We start from the raw sequence: 14188 nt of genomic DNA on the forward strand, positions 1-14188 counted from the left end.
TGTTTTCTGCTATGGCTCATGTGTTATATATGGCTCGTGTGTTTTTCTTTTCTATTCGTAATTGTTATAGTAATTCATGGTTTATCAAGTGACTATTCATCTATTGTAAGTAGTTATATAAACTATATATGCTTCTGTTTAGGTCTATGGTTAACTATTTCTTTTCCTTTTAATTTTTTTTATGCTGCATTGTATTGTTTAAGTGTGTTTTCTCCCCTGAATTTTTTTAGCATGTTTGTTAGTGTTTTGTCTTTGTGTTTGCTTAAATATGTTCTGGGTTTTACTTTGTCTTAGCTTTTTTATGTTATTGTTGGTGCTTAGATTTGTGATTTTTGAGGTAGTGGCTGAGTTCATAAACTCTCTGTTGCATTAGGATCACATGGCTTGATATCTGCATTCCTTGTTGCATTATGATTATTTGCATACTACTTGGATATACTAAGTGATACATTTTCCTTAAATACTAGTGGACTTCCTCCTTGAATTGATGTTCAAGAGAGAATGCTCCTTTCATTGATTTTCTATAAACTCAGGAAAATGTGTTTTTACACTATCATCCAATTAAAACATTTTCTAAACTAGTCCATGTCATTCTATACACGCACAGGCACGCACGCTCGTGCATGCGCGCATGTTCACTTACAGATATATATATATATAACCAAGTTAACTCATGAACCAAATGATCTGAACTAAACGAAATTTATTTTCAGCGTAAGTTAATTTTGCATCGATTTTGTGCGATTTTGTGCGATTTTACTAGGATTTTGCATGTTTTGGGATTTAAATTGTTGAAAGTGAGTAAAGTCGCAAAATCCTAAATTTTAGGATTTAAATCGGGATTTTGATCTATGTGTATATGCAAATATAGAATTTTTTCCAGAAGTAGGGATTCCTACGTCTACTTACTTTATGTTGCTGCTATTCAATTATTAATTATGAATTAGGAGGACCAACACTAATATATTGAATTATGTATGAATGATATGCAATGCAACTAGTTGATTTGTGTAAAAAAAAATGGCACATAAATCATAGCAAGTTGCTGCATCAGCTGCAAGAATCATATTTTTCAATATGGTTCTAAAGATCTTCTTTCTTCAATTTTTCTGCATTTTCCTTTTGATATCATCTTCATCCTCTGATTTCACTAACAACTCAAATGGCCTTGATTTGAAGCTTCAACAAGCTGAAGTTAATCCTGTGATAGTCAATGTAAGTAAAGACAAAAAAATAAATGGTACATAAATCATAGCAAGTTGCTGCATCAGCTGCAAGAATCATATTTTTTCATAAGCCCACAATTTTGAATTACCAAACCATTGCCAAACTAGTGTATATATTTAGAAGTCTCTGCATATCTTAGATAGACATTATAAGTAACTGATAGCATTTGTTAACAATGAGACTAGTCTTTAATTGTGATCAAAACTAGACATAATCAAAAGTACAAAACACACTATGATAAAAAGATATACATATCAAAAGAACATAGTACATTGAAGGATCAGAGAGACATAGTGAAAGAGGGAGAAAAAAACATAGTGTGTTTTCTATAATCAAAAGAAACTAGATCAAAAAACATAGTGTGTTTTCTGCTATGGCTCATGTGTAATCTATGGCTCATGTGTTTTTCTTTTCTACTCTAATTGTTATAGTGATTCATGGTTTATCAAGTGACTATTCATCTGTTGTGAGTAGTTATATAAACTATATATGCTTCTTGAATTGAGGTTCAAAAGAGAATGCTGCTAGCTGCTTTGTTATCAATAATAGTGGGAAGCCAATTTAAGTTAGACATAAACTTTTGTGCTGATTTTGACATACTTGACCTTCCTGTTCATTGATTTTCTATAAACTCGGGAAAATGCGTTTTACGCTACCATCCCATTAAAACATTTTCTAAACTAGTCCAGGTAATTCCATACACACACACTCGTACGCACGCTTGTGCATGCGCGCACGTTCACTTACAGATACATATACATATAATCGAGCTAACTTATGATGGATGAAAATCACATTTCTAGTACAAATTTGAACATAAATTACATAATATTATCTACTTTAGGCTCTTTCTCTAATTTAAAACTTCAAATCCATAACGCAACATCCATAATAGCTAAAGTATTAATGAAATCCTATACGCGACTGCAATCACGCCATTATTTAAAACCTTGATTGTATCTGTATGAATCCAATATCCATGATCCTAAAAGCATGTTTTTCACCACCTTCATAGGGATACTTCAAAAAGCCTACTAATAAATAAAACCATTTATCCATTCATACTATTTAGATTTTAATATATGATTTTGTCATTTGTACAATCAGGGGCAGGGTCATACTAACTTTCTTTCAAATAAGTCATACATAGTAAAATTCTCATTCTTTTAACATAATTGATTATCAAAAGATTTTAGCCATTCAAAGTATTAAGATTTTAAGATGTGATTATATCACCTTTTGAACAATAGGGGCAATACTATTTTGTTTTTTTTAAGAAGACCATACTAACTTTCTTTCTAATAAGTCATTCATAATAGCATTCTTGTTCTAGTAACATAATTATACCAATAAAAATAAAAAGGGCCAAAACTATTTGTTGATTTATGTACCAAAAATTTATACACAGATATCAATTTTCATTCCAAACCGAGCAAGTGCATGGAGAGCAGCTTGAGCATCTATATCAGTTTTATTTTTTTTAAGAAGCTTTTCCCGATTAACATCCTTCAGATGTTGCAGTGTTCTTAAATTTTAGGAGCGTAAGTTAGCCGATGAAAGATTACCGTATGAGCCTGAAAATTAGTCGGACCATGCCAATACCACGGAATCAAAAATGGGAAAGACTTGTGAACAAAATAAAGTAGGTGTTGGGTGAGGAGATTTTTTGAAAGGGAAGAGGTAAAGAAAAAAATATAAATGGATATTGATGAAAAGTAAATAGAAACCCTAACGGTCACTTAAAGACTTTCTAAAAATATAAATAGAAACCCGTCACTGAAAAAAATAGGAAATACTTCTGAAAAAAATAAAGTAGGTGTCGGGTGAGGAGATTTTTGAAAGGGAGAGGAGGTAAAGAAAAAATATAAATGAAGATTGATGAAAAATAAATAGAATCCCTAACGGTCACTCAAAGACTTCCTAACAAAATAAATAGAAACCCTAAGGATACACGTTTGTTAACTTTAAACTATCATGTTGCTAACCCACCAAAAACTAAGTATAAAAATAACAAAGGGTGAATATGATAAGATTAGAAATAGGTTTAAGTTATCCTTTCCTATTGATGCTCCAAACGGCGGATTGAAACATGATAGAATTGTTTTATCATATTCTGTTTTCCTATCATGTGCACGAAACAGGCTCTAACGATCACTGAAAAATCGGAAATACTTCTGAACAAAATAAAGTAGGTGTTATCGGGCGAGGAGATTTTTGAAAGGGAGGAGGTAAAGAAAAAATATAAATGAAGATTTATGAAAAATAAATAGAAACCCTAATGGTCACTTGAAGACTTCCTAACAAAATAAATAGAAACCCTAATGGTCACTGAAAAATAGGAAATACTTCTGAACAAAATAAATGAAGGTAAAAAAAAATGATAAACAAAAACATCTTTTCATGGTAGACTAGTACTTGATGATCACTTGAAACTAACAATCGAGAACATTCACAAAAATATAAACCCAAGAGTCCACTTTGTCCTTGCAAGTTGCAACTAATAGAGTGGCCTTAATATATCAATGTAACGTTCGACCAAAATGAGAAGAAAAAAAAAAACAAGAATGGGATTGAAATTTCGAACAATTTTCAAGTACTAATCTCTCGTCTTGTGAGACACCTGTTGAAGTTGTCCACAATTTTCAGTTACTCTTAATTTGAAATGCTAATCATAGAATGTCATATTACCAAATTTTCTATCTCTGTGAGATCCCTAACTGCTACAATTTCATGCATATTTGTCACGTGAGGTTCCAAATTTGAAGTTCATCTGTTATAAGAACGGTAAACATAAACAAAAAATCATGAGAAATTTAACAGTCATAAAACACAATCCAGTAAAAAAGGCCAAAACATAACCATTAGCATATACCCTTAGGACACATGTTAGCACGACTCTATATTTTATTAGTTTCTTTAGTTGATATAGTTTGAACCTTACTATCAAATAAATTAGCAGTTGAGATTTGATGTAAATTTCTTGACTTAAAATAGAAAGGAAACTAATATAAAACCTTGCATTAACTATAATTCATTGTAATTGACCAGAATGCAATTAAAGTAATTAATTCATATCAAATATTAACATATCCATCCACATAATTTTTTGTCAATGAAAACTATAGTATAAATATAAAACCATGTGTAAAATCAATAAGAAAAAGTCAAGAAAAAAAGGAGGCATAATAAGAAAAACAACAAAAAAATGACTCAACACTCATCCCTCTTGTTAGTGCTTCTTATTCTATGTGTTGCTTCCTTCAATTCAATTTCAGCCAAAGTTGTTGATGTAGATGTCATCTGCAATGAAGCTTCCAATCCTTCATATTGTTCGTATCTTCTCAACTCAAAGCCAGGAGGAGCAAAAGGTGTAGATCTTGTCCACCTTGCAGAATACATACTTGATGTGCTTGATCACAATATGCAGGACACATATAAACTCATCACTCAATTGCAAAGTGGGGATAACATTACGATAGTAAACTATTATATTCCTTGTTCATCAGATTTGGTCCAAGCTGATAGTGCCATTGTCAGGCTTGGTGCTGCAAAACTAGATTTTCAGGTGAAACACTATCAAGCCATGGCTAAAGATACAGCTGATGTCATGAAATACATTCTTGAATGTAGTAATAGTCTTAAACAAAATGAAACCAGTCCTTTACTTGCAAAGTATGTTGATCATCTTCAACAAGGTGTTCAAGTTCTTCAAATCATAACAAAATATTTAATTGCTGGAAAATAATTTTGTTTTTATGAGAAGGGATAATAAATTGCATTGTTTCTTACTTATTTGAATTAGAGTTATTTTTTTGTATTTTAATTTTGTCCATGTGGTGATAACTCAATGAAAATTGCGTTGTAAAATAGTCCTTAGTGCTAATTTATTTAATAAAAAACACCCTTCTCCAATTTTCATCAAAATTGAAATTATTTTACAAGGGTACATGGAAATCATCAACAAAGATTACATGTTAATGTTTACAACTTACAAGGGTGCAAAGATTACATCAATAAATAGCCTAACAATGTAGAGTTTTTATTTAGCAAGCCGATTGCTTGAAAAAACATAAAAAAATAAAAAAAAAAAAAAAAAGGGAACTTCTACGGTACACTCACAAAATGAGGTGTACCGATACTCTTTTTTCATAATTTTATAAATTAACGATCATTTTTTATGAAATAAATAGCTTTTATCAATATTTATATTTTATAGAACATCATTTCACAAGAAAAAACATCAGTTTATTGTTTATAAGAAGCATAGTATTTTTTTTACATATTATCGTAAAATATAATCAATATTGAGTGCTAAAAATTTAAAAAAAATAATAATTTTATTTCGTTAACACTTTTGATGAATAAGATTTAGTTATTACAAATATAAATGATAGAAAATAATATTTTTCTTCAAAAAATAACTCATTTAACCATTAATTTAAAGAGTGAGTGTACCGATACACTCAAATATATTGGGTGTACCATAGAATTTGCCAAAAAAAAATATTCTTCACCTATTCTTTATTTTCTTGCAAGTTTTTTTAACTATAAGCACCGTTTGGACAACACAATTTGACTTCTTTAACAACAATTATTTGCATTAATCATTATTGATCGTAATTGACCAGAATGCAATTAAAACAATGAGTCCATATCAAATATTAATATATACATTCACATACTTTTAAGTCAATGAAAACTACTCCCTCTGTCCCAAATTGTATGTCGCTTTAGGAGAAAAAATTTGTCCCAAATTATATGTCGCTTTTATAATACCCATGCAATATTAATGTTACTTTTCCAATTATAACCTTAATTATTTATTACTCCTTCTTCTTTCAATTCTTTCATTTTTCTTTCCCATATTATTTATTAAGAACAATTTTGTAAAACAACTCATAATATCTATTTTCCACACAATATTAATTGTATTTCTTAATATGTGTGAAATGCCCAAAACGTCATACAATTTGGGACGGAGAGAGTAGTATAAAATGTTTAATAGCACTTTTTCTTACCTTTAATAGAACTTAAAAGCTCTATTAAACGCGCCGCTATTGTAAGTGGATCCTCTTTAATAGCACTTTTAAAGTGTTATTAAAAGCCTGATTTTTAATAGCATTTTTTGAAAGTGTTATTGTAATATCATTATAGTGCTAACAAAGAGGTCTATTAAATATGATTCATGTTGTGTTTAATAGCGTTTCCTTTAAAAGCGCTATCATATTATGTGTATAATAGCCCTTCCTTTACAAAGTGCTATTAAGCTAGGTGCAAAATTATTATAATGATTAGTTTGTAACCCAAATGCAGCCATATTCTTTTTCAAATTGAGAATTTCAAAACAATGGTTAATAACCTATATTCAATTTTCAATGACAAATAACATTTCAATTACTCATTACATATGCAATATGATCAATCAATCTGCATTAATCGAAAAATCTTGTCTACAAATACATTAACAAAGAGGAAATTACATAGTCAAAATTGTGGATAAAATCACAATGCTAAAAACAATATTTCAAACAAATATTCTTTCAAAAAAAATATTCAAACTAATATTCTACTCATATTTCCTTAGCGTGTGTTTGGTTGTGTGGTGGATATAATTGATTTTGATAGAATTGATTCCATATAATTGATTCTGATTAAAAGTGAGTTGAGTGAAAAGTGATTTATGTTTGGACACCTTTACGATAGAAGTGATTTATATAAAAAATGTTGTTTGACTATTTTGCATCATAATTGATTTTAGATGTACAAATGACCAAAATAGTTTTTTTTATATGTGTGCATTTAAAATATATTTCATTTAACCTTTTTTACAAATTTCATTTCCATTTCTATTTAATTGTTTAATTTTATGTTACTTTATTATATTTAATACAATTTTAATAAAAAAACTTTCTACAAAAAATAGATTATTAAAAAAGTATCAACAATTAGAGATTATATTTACTTTATAAAATTTACACAATAGTAAAATTATTGGGCTCCAAAAATCTTATTTTTTATGGGCTTTAAAAGAGCAAGAAACAAAAAAATTCAAGGAAGAAATAAAAAAAACACCGTTTACAACCGTGTCTTCTCTCCTCGAAAAGAAATGATAATTAGACACAAAATTTTAGACACAATACCAACACCATGGGCAATTTTGTTATTTCAACCTCAAATCAAGGGCAGTTTGGTAAAACCACTACACACTCTCTTCCCTGTTCTCTTTTGTTTCTCTCTGAATTGAATCACCACCACCACCATCCTCATACCACCTCCGTCCTCCCTCCCACCACTGCGGTCACCAACCTCCGACCTCCATCCAACACCACACCCGTCCAATCTCTCTCTCCCTCTCTCTGAACTCTCGCCGTCATCCAGAACTCCGCACCACCACATCCTCCCACCGTCACAACAACCACCATTCTCATCAGTCATCATCCTCCATCGTCGTCACCACCATCGGTCGGAAGTTAATCGAAGAGGGATCAGAGGTTGAGTACGGTTGTGTGACAGAGAGAGATTGAAGGTTGAAGAAGAAAGAGAGTGAGGGTTGCAGACTTGAAGTACAGGGGAAGAAAGAGGGAAAGAAAAAAAAAATGAAAATACGGTATAATATATGAAAATACTCTACAATGAAATCCTTAAGAATCTTCAAAAACACTCTCTATTCAACTCCTTCACCCAAAATCACCACCACCGTCTTCCGCGCTTTCTTCTCCGCCGAACCCCTCACACCGGAACCCGAACATTCAGACGCAACCTTCGATAGTTCTCACTACGAAATCCCAATCCTTAATAACAACGACGAAAAGCCGAAGGTGACGTGGAATAAGAAATATCGAGACCGAACGGATAAACTGGTGTTCGGCGATGAGCCGAAGGGGAGAATAAAGTTTAAGGAGGAAGAGGAGGAGAGGAAAACAAAGGCGCTTGAGAAGGCTTTGTTGGAAGCTGCATTGAGTAAACCCGAGGAGGAGGAAGAAGATGAAGATGTCGGTGTTGTGAATGAGGAGGATCAGAAGTCTTTGTCTGTTGGGATTATTGGTGCTCCTAATGCTGGAAAATCTTCTCTCACTAACTACATGGTGAAGTTCTTTCTTTCTTTATTGCATTTCAATCATCATGTTATGTTATGTTGTAGCTGAAATGAGGATGTTGCATTGAATGTTAAGACTATATATGATAAGATTAGAAAAAATTTCAGCTTATTTGAACTTTTCTACTAGCATATGTTATGTGAGACTGTTCGGTAGAGCTTATGAACATAGCTTATAACATTGTTCATAAGTTTTCCTGCATAGCTTATGAAAACAGCTTACATGGAAACAATTAACTTTATTTTATCATTGCCATAGAAATAGCTTATATATAAGCGTTTGTGCTATAAGCTGTTTATCCAAACAGAGCCATCAACATAAACGTACTATTTAAGGTTGTTAAAAAGTGCCCTTAGGGCACTCGTTAGCATTTCCCTTTCTTTAATAGGGAGCATTTGAGAGGTTTTAGTTAGAGAAGTTGGTTCTTTCTCCGAAATGGAGCTATCTATTAGTTTGATTTTATTTGCATCTTCTAAATAGCTTGTTCCACTCAATATTATCATGTTCTATTTCTGTTATTTTCTGTTTCTGCTCCACTCACAATCTTGATAACCTCTTCATGATCTCTGGTTGTAACTTATGAGGAACATTTCCATTTATATTATTATTAGTTTAAATTTCAATCAGCATTTGGTTCATAACATTTCTAAATATGATTTATGTTATTTCTGATTTATCATCATAGGTTGGAACAAAGGTGGCGGCTGTTTCACGTAAGACAAACACCACAACTCATGAAGTTGTGGGCGTGTTGACTAAAGGAGACACCCAAATTGTGAGTAACTTGGCTGTATATTTTATTTCGTCGTGTGTAAAAGGGAATGCTGAGGTTACAACAGAGGCTTATGCTATTATGCTTTAGAAAGTAGTAGATGCAATAAATTGGTATTCTTTCGATGCAGAGTATAAGAGTTTTGCATCTTAGTCAGATATACTCGAACTATATCAATTATGTTTGACTGGTAAAGTATTCAATAGTATCAGTGAAGGTCATGAACCGTCGATATATGCATGATTGATTCCAATGAAACATGGTTTTTTTGTGCTTTTGCATAGATTTCATTATGTAAAGTGAAAAAAAGATCATATAGCAAATGTGAAAATATATCTGTGCTTTAGAACTGGTAGTGTCATTTTAAAACAAATTTAACGCTAGTTATATATCATTATTGTATACATCATTTTGCCAATTGCAAAATACAATTACAATTTTTCTAGAAGCAAGTAAATAAATCAATTAGAAAAAAGCTCATTTGTTTTTATATGCTTAATTTGGATTTGAATGAGTCAAATTATTGGAAAGAAAAGGTGTTTCAAGAAGTTCCAGCTTATAATAAATGAAGCCACTGCTGCTTTTTTCTTGAATAATTATATAGATTATGAATGAAGAGATCATGTAAACCTTTATCCTAGGCATCCTGTTAAAATCTGGTATTGCTGCCCTACCAAATTAATATCACTGCTTCATTTTTTTCTCAACATGCCCTACTCCCGTGTAGTTCTTGCCTTTTGTCATCTGTGTTTGGTTTGTTGACTATATTAGTATATTTACTAAAACCTTTGGAGATTCACTACTTTAGCCATGATCTTACTGTTTCATTATGTTGTTTTATGATGGGTTTTTAATTTGACAACGCAGTTTACATGGTCACATATTTGCACTGATCATTTTTTCTCTATGCAGTGTTTTTTTGATACGCCAGGGCTCGTGCTAAATTGTAGCGGATTCCCTTATAAGGATGCCAAAGCTCGTGTTGAAAGTGCTTGGAGTTCAGTCAATCTCTATGAAGTGCTCATAGTCATTTTTGATGTCCATAGACATATTACTAGGTAAAGTGTTTTGTTTAATCTGAGGAAATACTGACTGTGGATTCTACGGTGAGGTGTACCACTATACCATTGGATTAAATAAGACCATATGATCTCCTTATTCGTGACCACACTGGATCTAATATCTCTTACCCATCCTTTCTCTCGCCTACCAGATCTCATTTTGCTGCACACTGAATTGAAAAAATGGAAAGATAATACAAACTGAAATAAAATTAAAACAAGTTTAGGGAAGTTTTAAGAAATAAAAATAATGAGGAATGAAACGAGGGATTTTGACAGGACGATGAATTCAAGTAGGAATTTGATTTCAAATGAGTTCAGTTGTAGGAATTAGGCTTTTCTTTGGGTTTAGTTTTTGGGTATTAGTCTCATATGCGTTGTTGTTTTTCCGCGCGACGTTGATATCTTCTACCCATACACTACCAGAGCATTATTCATTCGAGAGAAAATGAAAGATATGATTTAGATCTGAAGGCAAAATGATTGGAACTTGTGGGGTTTATTTTGTGAACTGAGGAGTAAATATTCGTATGTGGTTGTAGAACAATCGAAGCCCGGAGCCGTTGTTCCGGTACGTCGTTGTGCTGCGGCGAAATGAGATGTGTTAGGCGGAGAGAAAGAACTGGTTGCAGAGAAGATATTAGATCTGGTATGCTCAAAAATAAGGAGATCCTATAGTCTTATTTAATCCAATGGTCAAATATAGTGTGGTACACCGGTGCTGCGGTGATGGATTTAATTGACCCCCCACCTTAGAATCCACCTACTCTGACATTTGTGTTTAAACTTTTTTTATTTTTATTAATATTTTAAATTTTTCCCCGAAAATTCCATACGAAACTCGTGTTAAAATTGTTTACCCTGAATCTGGTCAAAAGCCTATAAAAGTGACTGCATTGTTGCTAACTTGGCTTCATTTGCCACTTAAAATGGTTATCAAGAGATCTGTTATTATAACTTTCCCAACTTTTCTCTATTATTTATCCAAGCAAAGATGGCTATAGACGTCTTGCGCGGATTAACTTATGACAATAGATAAGATACTTGAATCTACAGAAAGTTTGATTTGAATGCCGAGTATATATTTTCTTGCTTCTTTGTTAGTCTTCACCTCATCTTAGTCAGTCATTGATTTATTAAATCTTGTTGTCTGCTTAACTTATAGCTGGGCATGGATTTTCTTGCTTCTTCGGTCCTTCATACAGTAATCCCTAGTGTGATGTATTAGGGTGTCGATGGGTCATTGGTACCCAAGCAGTATGAAGCACCAACACTCAAAGGTTTAGGTGTGTCCGCATGTTCGACATGTTGCAGACACTGATGTCTGTTTGATTCTTATACAACACGTGTTAGTATGTCAAAAACCTCAGACAAGTGTTATACATTCTTCCATTCTTTTAATGTTATACAATATACATTTATTGTTCTTTTCATTATTAGTGATCCCATTCCGTTTTTTAACATTCCATCAATATAGGCCTGATTCAAGAGTTGTAAAACTGATCAAGCGAATGGGAGAACGGTCCATTCCAAATCAAAAGCGAGTTTTGTGTATGAATAAGATTGATTTAGTAGAGAAAAAGAAAGACTTAACGAAGGTTGCAGAAGAATTCGAAAATCTTCCTGGATTTGAAAGGTAAGGTCTTTTTGCTGTTTGAAGATTAAGGGAAACACTGGTCTGCAGTGTGAGTTTGATTTTAATATTTTTGTAGATTGACTCTACTTCTTAAACTTGCTTCTATTGGCTATTTTATTATTTAGGCGTTTCATGATATCTGGAATGAAGGGGGCTGGCGTAAAAGATTTGACTCAGTTCTTGATGGAGCAGGCATGTATCTTTCTATGTCTGCTATATATATTAGTTGTATACAAATTATAGTATTGGTAACTTCAAGGAAACATCAATGTTCTTTTCTGGGTGTAGCAAGACTGTCCCACCTTCAATTATAGAATCACAATTCTTTTTTCCTTCTACCATGCATATGAATTTGTTTTTCTTACAATTAGACTTTTTTTTTTAATTATAGTTGTCCTGTTATCTTGCAAACTCCAAGACTTAACACTGGATTTTAATTGTTTGTTATGCAATAGGCAGTAGAACGGCCCTGGGAAGAAGATCCTTTTACCATGACCGAGGAAGTTATGAAAATGATATCATTAGAAGTTGTGCGTGAAAGGTTGTTGGACCATGTACATCAGGTAATTGTTGAATTCACTTGTTCTTCTAATTGATAGCTAGAATTTGTGTCTGAGTATGCTGTAGGATTATATAATAGTGTTTATTGGCTCACAATTTTCTCAATTCAGGAAATTCCATATGATATTGAACATAGGTTGATTGACTGGAAAGAGTTGCGAGATGGTTCTCTTAGGATTGAACAACACTTTCTCACTAACAAATTAGGCCAACTCAAGATTCTTGTGGGGAAGCGTGGCTCAAAAATTGGGTAACTTCTTTCTTCTGTCTTTCCTTTTTGTAGTTTAACAAATTTTAGTTCGTTGTTCTCGCAATTTCACCTATTTTAGATATTACATTATTATGGGAAAACCATATATATCTCCATCTTTTTCTGTTATATATATGGCTGTGCCATTTTCCATATGTCAAAACTTTTTGAGTATGAAGATTAGACAGGTTCATCTTGTTTCTTCGTTGGACTCAGATGGAATTGATGACCTTTTTGGTCGATTAAAGTTTCTATAAGGTTTTTTCTCGTTATTTTTATCCATCTTAGGATTTACCTCTTATTTACTTCAGTTTCTTGTTTGAGTCTACCTCCCCATCTCATGCCCTAATTAATCCTTCTCCCATGAAGGGGTGTATGATTAGGATTCTTTTCTCTACCTTGCGAGTTGCGACCTTTAAATGAAAAGTTGCTTTGGCGTCATTATTCGGAAGTGGTAAACATTTGTTTGTTCATGTTTGTTTAACAGGAGAATAGGAATAGAAGCTAATGAAGAGCTAAGGACCATTTTCAAAAAGCAAGTGCATCTAGTTCTTCAGGTTAAGCTCAAATGATTAACGAGGCGAATATCTTTGGCATTCAGAAGATACCTTTTTTGCCACACACCATGTTATGCATGTAAAATGCCAAAGGGGTGTGTGAATTACACTGACCTTTGAAGTCGTCGAAGCTTCCATAACCTTGCTTGAGAACAGGGTCATCATAGATAAAATAAGTGCTCTGGAAGAAACAAGTGATCTCACGCCGGCAATTTGTTATGCCTTTTAGTATTTGATTGCTGAAGTTTAAGAACTCAAATTTGTTTAAAGTTTATGGTTGTTTATGAAAATTGAAAGGAAATTTCAGTTTTTTTTGTTCATTCAAATTTATTGACTTATGTTTTATACAAAACACAACTAGGGCATTTGGTTGTATGAAAATGGTGAGATACGAGTTTGGTTATTGTGCAATGTTATTTTCTGTATAGAAATTTTGATGATAAAATTTTGGTTGTCTATTTGCTTTGCGTTTTTTTATATGTCAACCGTAATCGATGTTGGAATAATTTGTTGTGAAAGAAGCTATTTGTGTTTAATCATGATGATGTTTTTAAAAACAACTGAATGATTAATTGAAAAAAGTAAAACAATTTTAAGTTTCTCAATCATTTCTCCTTCTAGCTTGTTTGCGTCCTAAGCTAAAATGGTTGTGATTTTGAAGAAGGTAAACTAACTCATTTAAATTAGCACCGAACCTGAGACCTTGAGAAAGAGTAAACGAGTTCATGACTTTGAGCGAGTGTCACCATATTTTTTCAAAAAGTTATTATTTATTATCATTTCAACTTATTTTTCACTATCACTACTAGGCTAAATATAACCCAATATTCCTAAAAAAAAAATATAACCACAATAATTTGGACGGATTTTTTAAGTGGTCATCAAACATTTTAACTGCATATAATTGGAATTTTATCTTTGAATCAGATTTTTTTGTTGAGGTAGATGCTTTTTTATTGAATAAATAAATAAAAAGCAAATAAGAGATAAATAAAATAAATAAAATAATAATTTTTTACCATGAAGA

The 14188-nt window shown here is 32.1% G+C and overlaps 1 protein-coding gene across 2 annotated transcripts; it reads left to right on the forward strand.

Annotated features, from left to right (window-relative positions):
• The first annotated feature begins 7425 nt into the window (after positions 1-7425).
• Positions 7426-13572, forward strand: LOC25495752 (GTP-binding protein ERG). Of its 2 annotated transcripts, none has more exons than XR_005642085.1 (8): positions 7426-8312; positions 9010-9099; positions 10009-10154; positions 11635-11793; positions 11919-11985; positions 12249-12356; positions 12491-12604; positions 13092-13110. XR_005642085.1 is itself a non-coding variant. In XM_013595983.3 (8 exons), the coding sequence occupies exons 1-8, from the start codon at positions 7860-7862 to the stop codon at positions 13174-13176; spliced, it is 1248 nt and encodes a 415-aa protein (XP_013451437.2). In that variant the 5' UTR covers positions 7429-7859; the 3' UTR covers positions 13177-13572. The 2 variants fall into 2 exon arrangements, 1 of the variants encoding a protein (XP_013451437.2); XM_013595983.3 differs by having other exon boundaries at positions 7429-8312; positions 12465-12604; positions 13092-13572.
• Positions 13573-14188: the final 616 nt, after the last annotated feature.

The sequence above is a fragment of the Medicago truncatula genome, chromosome 6 (assembly GCF_003473485.1).
Source record: "Medicago truncatula cultivar Jemalong A17 chromosome 6, MtrunA17r5.0-ANR, whole genome shotgun sequence".
Lineage (NCBI taxonomy): Eukaryota > Viridiplantae > Streptophyta > Magnoliopsida > Fabales > Fabaceae > Medicago > Medicago truncatula.